Source organism: Cervus canadensis, chromosome 20 (assembly GCF_019320065.1).
Source record: "Cervus canadensis isolate Bull #8, Minnesota chromosome 20, ASM1932006v1, whole genome shotgun sequence".
NCBI lineage: Eukaryota > Metazoa > Chordata > Mammalia > Artiodactyla > Cervidae > Cervus > Cervus canadensis.
Genome location: NC_057405.1, coordinates 56779711 through 56801380, shown reverse-complemented (window position 1 = coordinate 56801380; position 21670 = coordinate 56779711). Strand labels below are relative to the sequence as shown.

Here is a 21670-nt window from a genome sequence, read left to right as displayed (position 1 = left end):
GCAATTTTGCTCTGACTGTGGGCAAACCTTCCCTAGCTCGCCATTTAACTTTTGTCCCCTCCTCTCCCAAGGCCGCGAAGATCTCGTCTAGTGCTCTTTCTACTGCTCCAGGCCGAGGCCGACACGGAACCTGATCCCGCAGCACCTCGGCCTCGGCCCGGCGGGGGCGCGCTCGCCCGGTGCATTGTGGGCTCTGTAGTCCGGCCGGAACTGTCCTCACCTACAAGTTCCAGGAGTGCGCTTCCCCTCCTCTGCCTAGACCCAGTCCCCTTCCGCGGCTTCCGCTGGGTCTCCCGGGTCCCGAGCGCGAAGTTCCGACAGGTCGGCTGTTTCCCTCCAGGGTACTGGAGGCGGAAGCCGGAGGGGCGCGGGGAGGAGCTACGCGCGTGAGGGTGAACGCCCGCTCTACGTGCTCGTTCGCCTTGCGACCGCTGCGCGCGAGCCCGGTGTCCCCGCGGCGGGCAGCAGTAGCGGCGGCGGAGGTGTCGGTAGAACGCGGAGGGGGCGGAGGGAGTCCGCGGCGGCGGCGCGGCGGCGGCTGCAGCAGCGAAATGGCGGAGACCGTGGCGGACACCCGGCGGCTGATCACCAAGCCGCAGAACCTGAATGACGCCTACGGGCCTCCCAGCAACTTCCTCGAGATCGATGTGAGCAACCCGCAGACAGTGGGGGTCGGCCGGGGCCGCTTCACCACCTACGAGATCAGGGTCAAGGTGAGGCCGTCTTTTCCCCCTACGGAGAGACTCCTTCTGTGGTCCCGGCTGTCCGCCGCGGACCCTGGAGCGCAGACCCTCAGACGGCCACGGCCGCCCAGGCGGGGCCCCCTGCTGACACGGTGGGGCAGACTTGTCCACGGGCGGGGTCCGGGCCAGGGCCCGTCTTCGTGTAGGGCTTCCGAGCAGAGCTTGGATGGGGGCTTGTAGGGTGAGCTGAGGCCAGCACTGGCACTTGAAGAAGGCACTCGGAGAAGAGGGCGTGGGTTGAGCGCCGCTGGCCCTTCAAGCAGCTGATCTGGGAATGACATTTGAGTTGGAAAGGGGTAGATCTTTCGAGAACACAGCCCTTTATCGGGAACGGAGCTATCTGTGACTGAGAAAGAGGGTTTGCGCAAAGTTGAAGCCAATCCGGTTTTCTTTTCCTGGAGACTATTCCCCCTACCCCCCACCCCCGAGTTGGCCAAGCCAAGCTGATTCCTTTCAGGCCCTTCCGTGCTACCAAACTCACCTAGATTGTACGCTTTTCTGAACAGAACCTCAAGAAAGTTTACAAAAGCCTGTCAGATTTGGTAGGGCCGAGCCAGGTGAGAAAACGGTGATGGAAAACGATTACCTTAGTATTTTGGGCCACCATCGTGCTAAAGGCTGATGAGTGGGAAGTGTTGCCTGCCTCACAATCAAGACTACCACTGCTTTAAGAAAAGCCTGTTCATTTAGGGATCTTGCTCTCCTAATTTCAAGATTTGCACTGCACTGAAGGAAAGAATCAGCTGAAGTAGAACCACATTTATAATTTCATAACCGGTATTTGTTGGCAGTAAGTAATTCAGATGATTTGAAAGATGCTAATTGAGAATAGTGCTTCACTTTCACTCTACTTCAGAATTAAAGAATTTCCTCATGTATGGAAGTATCTTTAAAAATTAGTTACAGTGAAACGAATCCAGCTGCTAATGACAGTAACAAATTACTAAAAATTAAGCCTAAGAATTTGGTTTTCGAGTAATCAAATTTTATGTAACAAGTTACTATTAACATTTAAGTGGAGTAATTTCTCATTAACTTTCTCAATTTTTGTGTGGTAAGATATAACAGAATATACCGTCTTAACCATTTTTAACTGTACGGTTTAGTAACGTTCAGTTTATTCACTGTTGTGAAACTTAGATACTTAAAAATTATTTACTTATGTGTTGCTATAAAAAATGTAATAATCATCCAACTTAATATATGAAACTAACCTGTTAAATGTTACAAGTCACCCTTGTCTCCCTAAGGATGTGTAAAACGTGTCACAAGCAATCTTGTTACAGCGAAACTGCAGAATCTGAATTCCAGTGTACCTAAGGAAGCATATTGTCACGTAAGCCTAGTGAAAAAAAATGAGGCATTTTTTTCCCCTTAACTTTTGGAATGGTTTTGGATTGTCTTTAATATATCGCAGGTTGTTAACTGAAAAGAACTTCTTTTACTCTCATCCACCAGCATATTTTCCTTTATTTCTTGTGCTACAGCAGAGGTTGGTATTCCTGTTTCTAAACTTCCAGAGCTAGTACTTCCTGTCACACAACTGAAGTGGAATCTCCTGCCTACATTTCCTCATTTAATAACTTTGTGTTTGTCATGCTGAGTTCTTACATAGTAAATGGACTTTAAGTATAATAACAATTTTTTTTTAAAAATTCATTTGATTTTTATTACCAAATAGCTTATGTGACACTTTAAATTGTGCTTATGGTATTGTTATTTGTATTTTGAAGAAAGTAATCCTTTTTAAGAGTGAGTAATGAGAGAGTATACACACCTATACTGGTTTGTTAGATTATGTACACCAGTTTGTTGTGTGTTAATAACTGTTAAGTCATAAGTGCTTGTGCCTTCTAAAAAAATATAATTGAGTTTCTAATGCTTATGAAATGCCATTGGGGATTCTCTTAATAATGTAATGTGTTAACTTGAAATGCAGGACACCATATAGTAAGATATTAGGACTTATTTTAGCAGCATGTGACTTTTGAGAGTAATTAAGGTACCACTGCCAGTGAGATGAATAGGTGAGTCATTTTGTCATTTATTACTACTTTTCTAAACTGTTCCTTCTCTCCCTAGCCCCTGCTGCTTGCCTTCTGCTGTTGAATTTGACACGTGGCAGACCATTTTATGTTCCAAAGTTTGGGCCCTTAAACTATCCTATGGTTATACTCTAATTTTAGTCTTGAGAAAAATGTTCCATTTTATAGGATCTGATTGAAATTACTCTAATTCACAGAGTAATTTTATCTGGATGGTGGCACTTTAGAATGCAAGTTTCTCAATCTCCATTTATCTTTTGGTTTAAAGGTAGTGTTTAAGACTATTAGGATCTCTTGATTATCTCTGTGCTTTTGAAAATAACTGATACAGTATTAATGTTTTTTAAAATCATTCTAATGGTAGGCATAGCAGAGAGCACCATAAATGATTAAAGGATTTGGAAAGTTCAGGTTCTAGAATTATTTTGGCATATTAAAGAGAAAGCTGAAGGGGAAATTCAGTCACTGTTCATGAAGTTTGTGCTATAATGTGGCTTTAATTTTCTGAAGATTTTAAGTTAATTAAGGTGTATTGTACCTAAAGAAAACTGCTTTGAACCAGAATGAGTTTAAGGATCTTTCTTGAGCTCTGAATTCAAAGAATAACTGAGTAAGGTGCAAAATCTAAGGTCCACTTCCCTTCTGTAAGGTGTGCTAATAATAGTACAGTTGGTTCTTTGTATTTGAGGATGCTGGTTCTGCATATGAGTACTCAACCAACCACAGATCTAAAGTAGTTGGAAAAAAATTCCAGAAAGTCCCAAAAAGCAAAACTTGAATTTGCTGCACACCAGCAGCTCTCTATATATAACATATGCATTGTGTGTTAGGTATTATAAGTAACCTAGAGATGGTTTAAAGTGAAAGAGAGGATTTGCGTAGGTTATATGCAAATACTAAACCGTTTTATATAAGGAACTTGAGCATCTGCAGATTTTAATATGGAGGTGTGTGTGTCCTGGAACCAGATCTCCCATGGATACTGAGAGATGACTACCTACCTCAGAGGACTAAATGACATAATGCACATAAATCTCTTTAGCACAGTAATTGGTGCTAAAGTGATGGAGTGCTATAATAGGCACTCAAAAGTTACTTCTTTCTACATACAGCTACTTCTAAATTAAAAGTCATTGATCAGCTGACTACATTCTCTTATGTTAATGTGCAGGTGAGCTACTAAAATCATTGGATTTTCTTATCAAAAAATCTAATATATTTTGTGTCATTCCATGTGGGAAGTTGTGATGCCATTCAGAATGTAGTAAATTTCACACTTAAGACCAAAAATATTTAATAGAAGTCTCCATATTTTAAGGTGAGGGCTTCCCACATGGTGCTAGTGGTAAAGAATCTGCCTGCCAGTGTAGGAGACCCAAGAGACTCAGGTTCAATTCCTGGGTCGGGAAGATCCCTTGGAATAGGAAATGGCACCCGAGTCCAGTATTCTTGCCTGGAAATTCCATGAGCAGAGGAGTCTGGTGGGCTACAGTCCATGGGGTCACAAAGAGTCAGACACAACTGAGCAAGTAAGCACTTAAGCACACACAGACATATTTTAAGGTAGTATGTTTCCTATGATTGTGCTAGTATTGATATTTTTTTTCCAGTTTGAGATCTAATTGACATATAAAATTGTATTTAAGGTATACAGCATAATGATTGCTATATACATATATATAAATGATTACCACAGCAATTTTAGTTAACATTATCACCTCACATGCTTCTAAAAGTAGCTTTTTTAAGTTGAGACATATTGAAACATAAAACTGAATAGTAAAGTTTACTAATAAACTTTGTACCAGGAAAGATAATGAAAGTAGCATCTTGATAGTATTTGCCATTCTAAACTTGTATTGGTGATTCTTCTCTGGATGAGTCCTCTCATTTTAAATTGAGTCATTAATATTCTCATCAGAAATAAATTAATTTTTAGACGTGTTTTTAGGGTTTATGTGAATGAGTTCTTAAAGGGCCAAAATAGTATTTAAAAGAATCAAAGCATTTTGGAACCTAAGGACATCTGCAGAATCTAGGTAGGTTTATCAGTTGACCATGAAAAGTCTGATATATATCTTTGCTGCCAGCTATGGCTGACCTCCAGGATCTCTATCAGGGAAAGGCAGCTTTGAAGAGTCTGTTCTTACCTAACCCATCCCTTAATGTGGGGGGAGTGAGGCAGTGGCAGTTAAAAAGTAGCTGTTATATTGTGTTAAGGGATCCTGTTTTATATTGTTCATTTTGGCAGATAAGGGAACCAAGACACAGAAAGACATCTCTTACCCAAAGTAAATCATTGATATCTAACTCGAGTCAGAGTCAGGGCTCCCCTGATGGCTCAAGACAGTAAAGAATCCACCTGCAATGAAGGAGACCTGGATTTGATCCCTGGGTCTGAAAGATCCCCTGGAAAAGAAAAGGGCTACCCACTCCAGTATTCTTGCCTGGAGAATCCCATGGACAGAGGAGCCTGGCGGGCTACAGTCCATGGGGTTGCAAAGAGTCAGACACCACTGAGCGAGTAAGCATGAAGCTCATGTGAGTATCATAGTCAGGGTTGGATTTGATGTATTGTGGTCCTCATTCTGTATTGCTTCACAGCTTCAGTTCATTTAAACAATACATTAAAACCTTTTTTATCCACAGCCTGGTGTTGGGGAACCCTCAAGTGTCTGAACCTTTAGAAGGAAGTCTCAATGTTAGCATCCTTGAGACCTAAGAGTTGACTCTTCATTAATCCACAGTAGATAAGATGCACCCCACAAAAACAAACAGCTGAAAAGAACTTACTGTTGGATTCTGTGCTATGATGAAATCACCTGAAGAAAAAGTGTGTTGTTGACTGGCTCGAAATGCTTTTAAAAGGCAAGCTTCTTCTCATGCATAAGCTGAAAAGTGAGGGGATTTATCACCTGAGTACCTGTTGTATTCAAGACAGTTTGCTATATATATATAATTTGATCTTTGAGTAACCAAGCAGAGCAAATAATATCTTTGTTTTGCAAATGTGGAAGCTGAAGTTATTGTTGATCCTCATCTCTTGTTCCTCCCTTATTCTTATTTTAGTCCTCCTGAACTACTTATATCTCTCAAATAAGCTGACTTCTATCCAGGCCTTTGCATACACTTCCTCCTCTGTTAAGAACAGTCTTGCTTTAGCAGCCTTATCTGGTTGTCATTACTTGTCCTGCAGAACTCAGCCTTGATTTTACCTTTTTAGAGATTTTGCTGATCCCTGGAATCTAGACTGGATTTGTTCCCTGTGTGTCCTTGTAGCCCTCTTAGGATTATGTTTGTTTGCTTGTATGGGCTTTCCTGATGGCTCAGATGGTAACCCTGCAATGCAGGAGACTTGGGTTCAATCCCTGGGTCAGGAAGATGCCCTGGGGAAAGGAATGGCTACCCACTCCAGTATTCTTGCTTGGAGAATTCCATGGACAAAGGAGTGTGGTGGGCTCCAGCCCATGGGGGTTGCAAAGAATTGGACATGGCTGAGCAACTTTCACTTTTTTCCCTTTAATTCCTGTTTCTTCTATAACCTTCTAGAGGATGGGGACTGTCATGATCACCGTAACTCAACATCTGACATTGTGCTTGACATGTAGTGGACACTTAGGAATAAATGAAGTTTAGGAAGGTTAAATAACTTGTCCAAAATCACAGCTATTAAATGGCAAAACTGGGATTTGAATATAGATTTTCTGATCTTGAGAGGCCATATTTTTTCTTTAACCCTCACTGAACATTCGTTATCACCTGGGGAGTTTTTGAAATCCTTTAGATTCTTTTTTAATGGGGTTAGGGTGGGATTTGGGAAGTGGTAATTTAAAAAGCACCCCAGCAAGGGCACCTTACTGATGTGCAGCAAGGATTATACCTGGTGGCACCAGGCTCTCTGTCTCTTCAGATATGACAGGCAACAGAGAAGTATGAAAAAAAATGGAGCACAGTGGTTGGTAGCCTCGATGGGATTTTTAAAAAGGCAAATTCTAGGGTGGTGGGGGAAGGCAAATTCTAGGGTGGTGAATGGAGGGAAGGGAGAAAAAGAAGCAGATCCTTACATGTAGCAGAGAGGAAAACCAGTGATATTGGCCAAAGATGAGAACTATTTTTAAAGGGGAGACAGTTTAGATACTATATCAAAGCATGCCAACAACTTAGCTTTGGGGGAAGAAGGGGGAGCATTTACTACATTCAACCAAGCCAGATCTTTTCACCCCTGTCTTATACCATCCGTGTCTGTATCCCTGTGTAATAATCATGAAAGTAAACCAGAAATCAGGAAGAGACAAAATTTATATCCATTTAAGAAATCTTTGTATTTTAGTAATATTGCCACTCTATACCTTTAAAGTGGAAAATCTACTAGTGCTTAATTTTCAGGTATTTTAGTGATTCTATGAGATTTTTCATCTCACCTTCAGAATCATACGTACCAAAAAAAAAGGATTGAAATGTTATTTTTAGATACTTTTATGTTTGTACCATACTATGCTGCTTCCATGTAAGCAGAGCCAGCAGTTTTTTGACTATCAGATAAGAAAGATGGTGTCCAAGAAGATCAATACTGTAATCCTGGTACTGCTGTTTATGGATTGCTTAGTTAAATGATTTAAAGCTTTCAGCCAAATAAAGTGTTCTTTTAAAGAAATATTTAACTTAGAACCTGTGAAATTGGACAGCATGGTAAAATATGACATATGGTCAGTTAAGGTATAGTTTGGACTGTTCTCACAGAGACCTCAAAAACTGAGTTTATTTTTTCGTGTGAAGAAGTCTTGAGCAGTCCAGGGCTGGCATTGTGACTTGACTATGAGCTTCCCGGTATCACATCCACATTCTAGGCGAGGCGAAGGCACATTTCTGCTCCATTGCCACATTTGGCTACAAAGGAAGCTGCGGAATTTAGTTTAGCTGGGCAGCCATGTGAAGAAAGGAGGAACAGACACTGTTCTCTGCTTCCACACAGTGGCAAAGAAGTGATTGGGGTCCCTCTTCTAGGGTGTGGCACTGGCAACATTCTCATCTTGTCTTTTTTTTTTTTTTCTTTGTTTGCTGATGACTGAGATTTCAAAATTTAGAGAAGGTTTATTTGATTTGTAAGAAATAAAATTTGAGTTCCTGTTAGTTTTGATATCCTTGAATTTAGTAAGTTGGGTTTTTGTTTTTTTATTTTTTTTTTGATATAAATAAGTTTGATCCCTTCCAGAGAACATTTTGGTGAGTAGAAAAAGGAGGCAGGCATGAAGACATAGCATGTTCGATAGAAGTATATCATGGGGTCGAGTTTGGGTTAGAAGTATGGAAAATACATGATTAACTTTTTTTTTTTTTATTTGCCTTCAGCGACTGTTTAGAACTATGTAGGAGGTTTTTCTTAGGACCAGCGTTTTAGTTGATGACATTGAATAATGGAGTATGTTGTTTGAGCCACCTAAATGAGTGAGGTCAGTGTCTCTTACCAGGGAATCATAGGAAGACAAAATAACTTGAATAAAATTAGACTTAGTGCCTAACAATACTAGAATGATCACTTTCTAATTCTTTGCTCTCTAGACTTTTATAAATGATGTCGCATCTCTGTTTCCTTGGCTTTCCTAAAATGATTCCACACCTGCCACCTATAGCTTGTTTACTTTCCGTTTTTCCCCTTCCTGTCCTTGTGGGATGAGCTTCTCTGTTCTATAGTAAATTTGGAAATTTTAATTCATTTAGAGGAACAAAGGAGCCTCAAAGTTCCTTTTCTTATGTCTAGTTCTCAGTATCTCCTCTTTTGCCATGACATTACGGATCATTTTCATGTGGAAACGAAGATAAAAGTCTTGTTGGCTAGGCGTACTTCTGTGTATCACCAGACCTTTGTTTAAATTTACACTCAAGATTTCCCCCATATTATATAATGGAGAACAGTCTTAAAACACTGATCACTATAGAACAGGGATCGGCAGCTATGGGCTTCCCTATTTAATGTTTTATTAGAACAGCATATCTTTTAATATTTTGTTTACATAGTATTTACGACCACTTTTGTACTGAAAGGACAGCGTTGAGTAGTTTCAACAGCCTAAAATATATACTGTCCTGCCATTTGAGACAAAGTTGGCCAATCACTGGTCTGTATTTTATGTAGCTTTGGAGTAGTGGAAAGCAAAGCACTTGGAGAATCTTATTTGATTGTAAAGTGTGGTCCTATTCTTAGGTGCTGAATGAAATAGTAGACGCCATTTTTTCCTTCTAAAGGTCGAGTTTTTGCAAAGACACAATCTGACCTTGTGAGTCATTACATCTACTATTCATATTAAGGTCAACCACAAAGAGTTTCAGTTTGTAAAACTAGTTTTCTCGCTTGAAGGCTTGAAGCCTTTTGTAAACTTTGAATATCTAAAGAGAGTTGGGGCTGATAAAAACTGTTAGGTAGCTAGTTCATGGTGGTTTAATTTCAGTTGATAAACTAGTGACAGAACTGAAGGTGGTGCCTGACAAAACTATAGTCTGTTCTATCCAGGATTGGGGCTTAGATATTTTCTAGCTCAGAATTAATTTTTTCATACCATATCATCGTTTAATGTTTTGTGTTCTTACATGGTCATTCTCTACATGTTATAGCAGTATGCCATTATTAAATGATTAAATTGGTATTAGTTGAACTACAGATGTGGGTAAGTTTAATGTGTGAATTGTAGAAAAGGGTTAAGTTGAAAATTGAGGAACTGTGATATTCGTTCTCAAAATGGAACAATATAGTAAATTGATAGAATTTTTATCTTAGTTTAAAACAGCAGATGATGTTGATATACTTAAGCTGAAATAAATTGTAGAGATTTTCACTTAGATGTTAGATATGGTTCTTATCTGTAATCTGTGTATTTGCCCAGTTTTATTCTCTTAAGACTCTAATCAGTTTTTTCCTAACTACATTTCTTTTTAGATTCAACTTAACATTTGAGTGGCTGCTGTGGGCCAGTTGTTTTATTGAGCACTTGGAATGCTATGGTTGGATGGCATTACCGACTCAATGGACATGGGTTTGAGTGAACTCCAGGAGTTGGTGATGGACAGGGAGGCCTGGCGTGCTGCGGTTCATGGGGTCACAAAGAGTCGGACCTGACTGAGCGACTGAACTGAACTGGAATGCTAAGTTTAAAAAGATGTGGTTGCTGCATTTAGAAGTTCACACCAACCTGAAACAGGACTGGATGTTTTCTTTGATCAGTTTTCCCTAAAACTGTCCAATAAATGAACATTTATGAATCACCTAGTACATGCCAGTCGCCATGCTAATGTATGGCTTGCCCTTAAAGGCAGGAAGCTTATAGACTGGAGGTAGGAAGGTAGGTCAGTTTGAATCCATTCAGTTCAATTTAATGATACTACTTGGTGAAAATAGTCATAATGTGCAGTAGGAACCCAAGCCTGCATGAGGGACCCGGGGTGTAAGGGCAGAGAGAACAGCTGTCTTTTCCATTGTCAATGACCTGCCAAAGTCACACAGTATTAACACTGGATTTTGACCACTTTATGCCCTGGGACCTGTTGTTACTGTCTGGGTCAAACGTCTTTCCTTACCTCTTTATTTATGGTTTGTTTTATTTTAAGCATGTCTTGGACAGTTGCTGTGTCTCAGCTGGTATGGTAGGCACTTTCTTCTATGTTTTCTTTGATATAGTTTTAGTTATCTGCCTCTTCTTAGAAACTATAAGGGCTCTTATTTCCAGTTAGAACAGATCATAGAAATAGCCAGGGTCATTCTTATTTAACAGTCATTTCCTGTATCAGCCTGATCATGCTTTGTGATACAGCCATGAAAGTCTACCTGCTGTTCTCCTCTCCCATCTAAGTCAAATGACCTTCTTTATTCCTCCTGCCAAAAGCTCATCCACATATGTAAACATTGTAGACTGGTTTTTCCCAGTAACCAATATTATGCCAGTTGCATAACTAACTACCCCAACTTAATGGCATACAACAGTGATTTACTTCCTACCATTCTGTGGTCTGGCTGGGCAGTTGCTGTGTGCTCATTTGTGCAACTGTTTTGAGCTGGAGAGCTGGCATGTCTGGCTGCCTATCTCCTGGGGCACCTCATTCTCTTCCACATGGCCCCTCATTCTCCAGTAGGCTCTACTGACTTTCTTACATGGCAGTCTTAGAATAGCATTCCAAGAGAATGAAGATAGAAAGTTGCAAGACCTCTTGAGTTTTAGGCTTAGAAAATTGCTTGTCACTTCTACCACATTCTCTTGCTCAAAGCAAGTCATAGGCTAGTCTGGATTCAGAGGTGGGGAAATAAACTCCACCTCTCAGATGAAAGTAGCTTCAAAGAATTTGTGGCAACATTATCTACCATACATTACTTGTTAGGAATCTCCAAATGTCATAATTGGTGGCACCTGTGGCTTGGGTTATTGTGGGTGCAGAAATAATAACTCCCCAAAGATTTCTGCTTCCTAATAACTAGAATCTGAATGTGTTAACATATGAGAATGTTACCTTTGGAGATATGATCAAATTAAGGATCATGAGATGGAGAGGTTGTCCTGGATTATCTGGGTGGGTCCAGTATAATCACAAGGGCCCTTATAAGTGAAACAGGTGGGAGAGTTAGTCACAGCAGATGTGACAGTGGAAGCAGAGTTTGGAGTGATCTAATCGCTGACTTTGAAGACGGAAGAAAGGACCGTGGGCTGAAGAATGCGAGTAGCCTCCAGAGGCTAGGTAAGACAAGGATGCACATCCCCTAGACCCTCCAGAAGGAATGCAGCCCTAGTGACATCTTGATTTGTCCCAGTGAGACTCATTTCAAACTTCTGACCTCCAAAACTGTAAGCTAATAAATAAGTGTTGTTTTAAGCTACTAAGCTTGTGGTAATTTGTTAAAGCAGCAATGGGAAACTAATAACAATGACATGGCCCTGTCTTAAAGATAATTTCCAACAGAAGGAAACACAATAGACTCACTCCAAGAGAAAGAGTCAGTGGGGACTGGGCTCAGCCTGATTCTGAGCCTTGGCTATAGGCCACACAGCCTTATCTTTCTTGTCTCCATCAGAATCTAGCACCATCAGCTCTCATTATCCCTTGCCTTCTATGCTGCCAAGATGTTTTACCAAAGGCATAGAAAAATACTTTTTCTCATGGAAAAAGTTGAATGTGTTACTTTAATCACCTGTAGAGGATTATTTTTCCAAATTATAGAGAAAATTACTAAAAGACTGTTGCTTTGGCTGTTCATGTGTAAGTCAAAATTAATGCTGCATGACTAGTGTATTTTTTAAAAATATTGAGTATAAGAGAAATAACCACATAATCTTTGATTCAGTTGTTTGCCCTTGCTGTTGTGATCTAGTGCCTTTGTATAAGAGAGTGCTAACTTCTGAGACTAGACAAGTAATGTTTTGGGTGATGAATATCTTAGCTTATTAGCTCTCGATTAAAATTTAACTTAGAAAAAATTTCCTACTCTGTTGTAAGGTCTTTGACCCTCCATAATTTCAAGCTTAGTCTTAAAAACATTAGTATCTTCCATTCACTGCACACCTTAAGAGAAAAGTGTTTTGACCTTTGCAACTTGTGATTCTAGGCCTCAAAGTCTAAAATATATTTAAGGATTTCAAGCAGTGAATGTGTAACTATACAGTTTCTTCTAATGTCACATGATATTGTTTTGTTTCTGTTTTGAGAAGAAACCTGAACCTTAACAAGGCATTCATTCAAAATGAACAAAAACAATCTTTTGAAAACTCCTACATTGATTGTGACAGATTTTTAAAAATCCGATTATGAAGCCCATAAAAATATGTATCAAACATATGGTAGCCAGAGCTTCAAGAATGTCAAAGCTAACAAGAGTATTTTAGAAGGATTATAATTATATAGAATCTGATCAAATGAATAAAATTAAGAAAAACTTTATAGGTTGAAGTAGGACATCAGTTATGAATATACTTCAGTGGACTATTTAGAATGTGTATGTTCTTTGATTTACTTTCCTGTAGAACTTCTGATATTTTTGTCCAAAACAACTTTAATACAATAGCCATTCACTATATTGGGCTATTTAAAGTTTAAGATTGGAATTATCAGACATCTCTGTGTCCAGTTTCCTTGGCATTGACATTGACTTGTATGATTTGTCTAGTTGACTATAGCTGATACTGGCCTCAAATATACAGGATGGCTCATATATGAATGCATGACCAGTGCACTCAGCGCTTTTTGACCTGAGATTTTGTTTTGCTTTTTACCTTTTGGTCCTATGTCACTGTTTCTGGTTAGTGGTCACTCATAATCTGGTCACTGTTACCCCTGTGCCAAACTCTAGGTGTAACTGACTTCATACACATCCCATTCTTCATTAAGAGTAGATAGATTTTCTCAATCCAACCAACCAGAGTCCTTATTTTCTTGATAGGACCTTTTTATTATTTTAGGAAACTGAGTATCGTCTGGTTTCAGAGATATCTTAGCAGTTTTTTGATATCAGTATTGCTAGAAATCCTGTATTCTCTGCCAGAGTCCGCAGAGACATTTTGTTGTTTTAATTCATAGTTGCTGTTATTTACTATTGTTATCTCCTACCCTTGCCCTGACATTACATTTTGTTTCTCTCTCTCCATCAGTCTCTGTATAGGGCTCGCTACTGCTAATCCACCAGCCGAAGACCTGACCCATATCTCATTTTCTTTTTGAGCTTTAGCTAATAGGTCTGGCATAGTGTTTTAAGTATTCCTCTCAAGCTAGACTTCTCTCCCATTTGATCTAAACATCTGGGACAGTCTTTCCCAGCCTAGTGTTGGTAGAAGGGAACTGGAGGCAGACTGGAGCAGAGGACATTGTGGCAGAACAAAACAACATACTACTGAGGTACTACGTAAGTACTGAGGTACTACATATAGTACCATGTACTACATGGTACTACTTATGTACCATGGACTTTCATTTTTTTTTAGAGCTTCTACTAATTTTGGGGGAGATAATGTTTAATGTATTAATGTACTCTGAGAACACTTGAACTATGAACAAGAATTCATGCCTGGTTTTACACTACCTACTAATTGAGTGCCTTTGGGCAGTTAACCTCTCTGAACCTTTTGTCCATCCTAAGATGAAAGTGTTAGGATCTTCCTAAAATTAAATGATGTGTGTTATGGATTTTAAGTACTGTCTTGTTTATTTAATACTAGCTGCTGCTGTCATTATCTGAGAATTGGCTTTAGGTTTTTATTGCACTATCAGGAAAAAGAAAAGAGTGCTGATTTCAGTAAAAGATTAGTTTTGTAACATATGTATTACTGGTTCTGCATTTCCCTCCCCCCGGCCCCCAAGCACTCTGATTTACCCTTGGAGTGTGCTTAGGAAAGGTCAGAACTCTTTTAAGAATCTGGTTACTCATATTATTATTATTATTTTTTTTCTTTGAAATTTATTTACTTTTCTTCCCCCCAGCTGTGCTGGGTCTTTGTTGGTACACGCAGGCTTTCTCTAGTTGGAGTGAGCGGGGGCTGCTCTTCGTTGCGGCGCATGGGCTTCTTATTGCAGTGGCTACACTTGTGGAGCGTGGGCTCTAACCACATGGACCTCAGCAGTTGCGGCATGTGGACTCAGTAGTTGCAGCTCGAGGGCTTTGTTGCTCCACATCATGTGGGATCTTCCCCAATCAGGGATTGAACCTGTGTCCCCTGCACTGGCAGGTTTATTTTTAACCACTAGACCATCAGAGAATGCCAGGTACTCATATTCTTATAGAATGTATTATTTTAAACACGGGAGTTTTGTCAGCGGATGGTAGTGAGGGTTGCACAACAATGAATGTACTTAAAGGTGCAGAACTCTGTACACGTAAAATGGTAATTTTTATGTTATGTACATTTTACCACAGTAAAAAAGCATAGAAATGGATAATAGAGGAGGTGGTGGTGGTTTAGTTGCTAAGTCATGTCTGACTCTTTGTGACTCCATAGACAGTAGCCCGTCAGACTCCTCTGTCCATGGAATTTCCCGGCTAAGAATACTGGAGTGGGTTGCCATTTCCTTCTCCTGTGGGGGAGGGACAGTTATTAAGTTTGTGTCTTCTTTCCTTTCAAGTTACCAAAGCCGAGGAGGAAAACATTTCTTTAAGACTTTTTGCCAAGAATTTCAGTTCTTTTATCTTAAAGTCTGTTTCATCTGATACTTACACAGCGACTCCAGCTTTCTTATGGTTAGTTGTAAGCTGTATATCATTTCCCATCCTTCCACTTTTAACCTGTTTTTGTTTTTGAATCTTAAGTGTGTCTTTTGTAGACAGGATATAAGTTTTTTATTCACTTTGATAACCTCTGCTTTTTGATTGGCGTATGTAATCCATTTTGTTTTACAATTGTTAAAAAAATTTTTTAATTGAGGTACAGTTCATGTATAATATTATATAAGTTTCAAGGGTACAGCATAGTGATTTACAATTTTTAAAGGCCGTATTCCACTTATAGTTATTAAAAAACACTGGCTGCATTCCCTGTGTTGTACGATATACCCTTGTAGCCTATTTACTTTATGCACAGTAGTTTGTACCTCTTAATCCCCTGTTCCTATTTTGCCCTTCCCTTCTTTTCTCTTCCCACTGGTAACTGCTAGTTTGTTCTCTGTGAGTCTGTTCATTAGTTTTATTTTTTATATTGTACATATAAATGGTATCATACAGTATTTGTCTTTGTGTGTCTGACTGACTTAATACCTTCCAAGTCCATTGTTGTCGAAAATGGCAAACTTTGATTATTTTTAAATTTTATTCCATTGTAATAAACACTTAACACACATACATACATACTAAAAACCACATCTTCTTTATACATTCATCTATTGATGGACACTTCCATAATTGCTTCCATAATATGGGAATTGAAAATAATGCTGCTATGAACATTGGAGGGCTTCCCAGGTGGCTCAGGGTAAAGAATCCACCTACCAATGCAAGAGACTCAAGAAATGCAGGTTTGTTCCCTGGGTGGGGAAGATCCCCAGAGTAGGAAATGGCAGCCCACTGCAGTATTCTTGCCTGGTAAATTCCATGGACAGAGGAGCCTGGCAGGCTACAGTCCATGGGGTCTCAATGAATCAGATACAATTGACCCACTCACCCACATGAACATTGGGGTAATTTTCAAATTAGTGTTTTCTTTTTTATCTGATGTTTACCCAGGAGTGGAATTGCTGGGTCTTATGGTAGTTCTATGTTTAGTTTTTCGAGAAACCTCCATACTGTTTTCCACAGCAGCTGTACCAATTTAATCCTCACCAACAGTGTACAAGGGTTCCCTTTTCTTCACATCCTTCCCAACATTTGTTATTCGTGGTCTTTTTGACAATAGCCACTCTTAACAGGTGTGAGGTGATATCATTGTGGTTTTAATTTGTATTACTCTGATAATTAACAGTGTTGGGCATCTTTTCCTGTGCCTATTGGCCTCCTGTGTGTATGTCCTTGGGAAAATGTCTGATTAGTTTTTCTCATTTTTTAATCAGCTTGTTTGCTTTTTTGCTGTCAAGTTGTGTGAGCTTTTTATGTGTTTTTGAGATTAACCTCTTATTGGTCATTTCATTTGCAAATATTTTCTCCCTTAATCCATTCATTAAAAAAAAAAAAAACCATTATTTATTTGGCTGTGCCAGGTGTTAGTTGCAGTAAGCGGGACCTTCTATCTTCCTTGCAGTACAGGAATACTTTTAGTTTAGCAACTCTTAGTTGTTGCATATGGGATCTAGTTCCCTCACCAGGGATCAAACCTGGGGCTCCTGCCTTAGGAGTGTTGAGTCTTAGCCACTAGACCAGTAGGGAAGTCCCTCCATTTATTTTTAATGAAATTACCAGTATGATGGGTTTATTTCTGCCATTTTGATACTTGCTTTCTATATGTCTCATGTTTTTCTCTGTTCCTCCTTTAGTGCTTTCTGTGTTAGATATTTTCTGTTGTACTGTTTAAATGCCTGAGATTCTTTTTACTTCTTAAAAATTATTGTTAGTGTTTGATATTGAAATTACAGTATGCCTCAGCTTTTCACAATGTACTTCAGATTAATACCAACTTAATTCCAGTGAAATAGGAATCTTGGTCCAATACACCTTCTCCTTCCCTTGTGCTATTATTGTCATATATATTACATTTGTATGTGTTAGAATAGTACAATTTTATAATTGTTTTAGGCAATTGTTTTTTTAATCAGCTAAGAGAAGAGAAAAATTTAATTTTTACTGTCTTACATGTTTACATATGTAGTTGCCTTTATTTATTGTTGTTGTTTGGTCTAAGTCATGTCCAGCTTTATTTATTGTTGTTGTTTGGTCTAAGTCATGTCCAGCTTTATTTATTGTTGTTGTTTGGACTAAGTCATGTCCAGCTCTTTGTGACCCCATGGACTGCAGCACGACAGGCTTCCCTGTCCTTCACCATCTCCTGGAGTTTGCTCAAATTCACGTCCATTGAGTCAGTGATACTATCTAATAACCATCTCATCCTCTGCAGCCCTCTCCTTTTGCCTTTGATCTTTCCCAGCACCAGGGTCTTTTCCAGTGAGTTGGCTCTTTGCCTCAGGTAGCCAGAGTATTAGAGCTTTAGCTTGAGCATCCTTCCAATGAAGATTCAGGATTGATGTCCTTTAGGATTGACTGGTTTGATCTCCTTGCTGTCCAGGGGACTCTCAAGAGTCTTCTCCAACACCACAGTTCAAAAGCATCAATTCTTCGGGGCTCAGCTTTCTTTATGGTCCAACTCTCACATCTGTACATGACTCCTGGAAAAACCATAGCTTTGACCATATGGACCTTTGTTGGCAAAGCGATGTCTCTGCTTTTTACTATGCTGTCTGGGTTTGTCATAGGTTTCCTTCCAAGGAGCAAGTGTCCTTTAATTTCATGGCTGCAGTTAGCATCCACAGTGATTTTGGAGCCCAAGAAAATAAAGTCTGTTACTGCTTCCACATTTTCTTCTTCTATTTGCCATTAAGTGATAGGACCAGATGCCATGATCTTTGTTTTTTGAATGTTGAGTTTTAACCCAGCCTTTTCACTCTCCTCTTTCATCTTCATCAAGAGGATCTTTAGTTCCCCTTTGCTTTCTGCCATTAGGGTGGTGTCATCTGCATATGTGAGGTTATTGGTACTTCTCCTGGCAATCTTGATTCCAACTTGTGATTCATCCAGCCTGGCATTTCACATGACGTACTCTGCATATAAGTTAACAAGATGACAATATACAGCCTTGATGTACTCCTTTCCCAATTTTGAATCAGTCTGTTGTTCCATGTAAGGTTCTAACTGTTGCTTCTTGTCCTGCATACAGATTTCTCAGGAGACAGGTGGTCTGTTATTCTCATCTCTTTAAGAATTTTCCACAGTTTGTTGTGATGACTTTAGCATAGTCAGTGAAATAAATGTTTTTCTGAAATCCCCTTGTTTTCTCTATGATCCAACAAATGTTGGTGGTTTGATCTCTGGTTCCTCTCTGCCTTTTCTAAATCCATCTTGTACATCTGGAAATTCTCGGTTCATGTATTGCTGAAGCCTAGCTTGAAAGATTTTGAGCATAACCTTACTTGCATGCTAAATGAGCGCAACCATACTGTAGTTTGAACATTCTTTGGCATTGCCCTTCTTTGATATTGAAATGAAAACTGACCTTTTCCAGTCCTGTGGCCACTGCTGAATTTTCCAAATTGGCTGACATTGAGTACAACACTTTAACAGCATCATGTTTTGGAATTTTAACTAGCTCAGCTAGAATTCCATCACCTCCACTAGCTTTGTTTGTAATAATGCGTCCTAAGGCCCACTTGACTTCACACTCCAGGATGTCTGGCTCTACTTGAGTGACCACATCATCTTGGTTTATTTGGGTCTTTGAGACCTTTTTTGTATAGTTCTTCTGTGTATTCTTCCCAGGGATTGAACCTGGGTTTCCTGTGTTGCAGGCAGATTCTTTACTGTCTGAGCCACCAGGGAAGCCCGAGTGCCTTTCCTGCTGCTCTTTATTTCTTCATGTAGATCCTAGTTACCAAGTGATATCATTTCTTTTCTGCCTGAAAGGCTTTCTTTAGTATTTCTTGTAAGGTAGATATGCTTACTATGAATTCTTAGTCTTTGTTCATCTGGGAATGTCTTACTTAATTTTTATATTTGAAGGATAGTTTTGCTGGATGTATTAGTTTTCCATTCCTGCATTAAAAATTATCATAAATTTACTACCTTAAAATACTACCTTACTAGTTTCTGTAAATCAGAGATCTGGGCATGGCTTAGCTAGGCCCTTTGTTCAGGTTTTAGAAGGCCTATAGTCAGGGATTGGCCAAGGTTTTGGTCTCATCTGAGGCTTGGGATTCTTTCCAGGCTCACAGTTGTTGACAGAATTCATTTTCTTGCAGGTTGTAGAATTTATAGCAGCCTTCCTCTTCAAGCCTAATCAGACTGTCTCTTTGATCTAAGAGGGGCTAAAGCCCTCTTTTAAGGGATTCACCTGATTTCAGTCAAACCCACCCCAAAAAATCTCCCTTTTGATGAACTCAAAGTCACAATGATTAGGGAATTTAATTCCATCCACAGAATTCCTTCTCCTTTGTCATAAAATGTAATTTAATCATCGGACTGACAGCCATAGGACTCACTCACACTAAAGAGGAGGTGTGTATACCAGGGAGTGGAAATGTTGGGGGCCATGTCAGAATTCTTTCCACCACACTAAGTACAGAATTATTTGTTCTGTGTTTGCTTCCAGCATTCTGAATGTTCCACTGCTTCCTGGTCCTCCTTGTTCCAGGGGAAAAGTCAGCTGTTAATCTTTATTAGGGGAGGTTGGGGGGATATGATGAGTCATTTTTCTTTTGTTACTTTCAAAATTCGCTGCTCGTTTTTGTCCTCCAGCGTTTTATTTACTTAGGGCTGTGCTGGGTCTTCGTTGCTGCACTCAGGCTTTTTCTAGTTGCAGAGTCGGGGCTGCTCTCTGGTTGTGGTTCTCAGGCTTCTCATTGCGGTGGCTTTTCTTGTTGTAGCGCATGGGCTCTAGCCCTGTGGGCTTCAGTAATTGTTGCACATGGGCTCAGTAGTTGTGCCACAAAGGCTTAGTTGCTCCTCCGAGGCTTGTGGGAATCTTCCTGAACCAGGGTTCGAACCCATGGCCCCTGCACTGGCAGGCGGATTCTTAACCACTAGACCACTAGGCAGTCTTGTCTTTCAGCATTTTGACCAGTACATCTGTAAGGTCTCTTGTTTCTGCTACTTGGAATTCATTGAGCTTCTTGGATGTCAGATTAAAGATTTTAGTCTAATCTGGGGAGTCTTCAGCCATTATTTATTCTTCCTTTGTCTTTTTGTGAGATTCCTATTTCACCTGTGTTGGTATGCTTGATGGAGTCTCACAATAGAAAATCTGGTAGATCTGTCTTCAAATTTGTTATTCTTTTGTCTGCCAGCTCAGATCTGCTGTTGAGCCCCTTCAGTGAATTTTTCATTTCAGTTATTGTACTTTTCAGTTCCAGAATTCCAATTTGATTCTTCTTTGTAATCTCTTTTTGTTGAGTTCTCTATTTCATTGAGTCATTGTCATCATACTTCAAATTCTGTAAGTATGGTTTTCCTTTGGTTCTTTAAACGTGTTTGTGATAGCTGCTTTGAAATCCTTGTCGGCCTAGTCCAACAACTGAATTCCCTCAGAGACAGTTTCTATTGACTGTTTTTAACCCCATGTGAGTTATACTTTCTTTGCATGTTTTATCATTTTTTGTTAAACCAAGCATTTCAGATAATGTATTTTTAAGACTATTGAGTTAGATCACCTCTTATCTTTTTTCCCAGGGGAGCTTTGTTGCAGTATCTATTTTTTTTTTTTTTTTTAAGGACTTGCCTGCGCTAAGTCTCTAGTCTTTGCTGTCATTGATATTTTTCTTGTATGTGCATTTTTTTTTAGCCTGGCTTCCTAGGGGGGTCACTCTTGGATCAGGACAGCTTTAGTGGTCAGCCAGTGACTGGTCAGAGGTTCTACATAAACACTCTGAGCTAGTAAGGCTTCTGCCCTTTGTTAGTGAATTTGTATGTAGGTTGGGTTGGGGAATGAATTGAACATTTGTTTAGGCAAGTAACAGGTTTGTTTCAGGTTTCACTTTGTGCCAAGTCTTCTCATGTCCATATCTGTCCTATATCTCTGAAAGATTTCATATTGGGTCACAGATACATAGATAACTGTGGATCCTCACCAGGTTTTTCTGAGCCTGCATACAGCTTTGTGCAAGCAAACAGCCTTTCAGACCTCCAGGGATAAGAGAACTATCAAGGCCTGTTGTTACTATGCCATTCGCAGGATGTCTCTCCTAAATTTCTGGCAAGTCTGCTGATTTGTTTCTTGCCCCAATCAGTGTTAGAACCTTGGGCTACTGCAGTATTGTTCTTCGCCAGAGTCACTGTTGTCCGCAGCATCACTCCTGAATGTGGAACTTTTCTGCTTTCTACATTCTGCTTTTAGTCAGTCATCTTCCTGTAGCAGCAGTGCTGCTGGCTTGCACAGCTTGCCTCACACCAGTAGAACTACCATTATAGAGCTGGTGGCCTAAAACACCACAGATTTCCAGTGTTCTTACTTGACATTCAGTAGTTTTTCTTCAGTAAATGCTTTTTGATTTGTTACATGTCTTCAGCCAATTTCCAGAGTTCTGATAGGCATGTTTGTTTGTTTGTTTGTTTGTTTTCCTGAGAGGGTTAGTTTGACATGTTTGTCTAGTTTTATATTTGATTTTGGGGGTAAATGGTTTACCAAGCTCATCGCCGTACCATTTCAGCAGTTCCACCCTTATCTTTTTACATTTTTTGGCTGAAAACTAAAAAGCACAACCTGAAAGTTGAGAATCATGTTTTATTCAGCA

At 39.7% G+C, this 21670-nt stretch overlaps 1 protein-coding gene across 1 annotated transcript in view; it reads left to right on the top strand.

The window, feature by feature from the left end:
* Positions 1 to 321: 321 nt before the first annotated feature.
* Positions 322 to 21670, top strand: part of SNX3 (sorting nexin 3) — a 45095-nt gene continuing 23746 nt past the window's right edge. The window contains exon 1 of the mRNA XM_043439643.1: positions 322 to 713. Within this exon, the coding sequence (XP_043295578.1) occupies positions 552 to 713 (162 nt within the window). The 5' untranslated portion in view covers positions 322 to 551. The remainder of the gene's footprint in view (positions 714 to 21670) is intronic.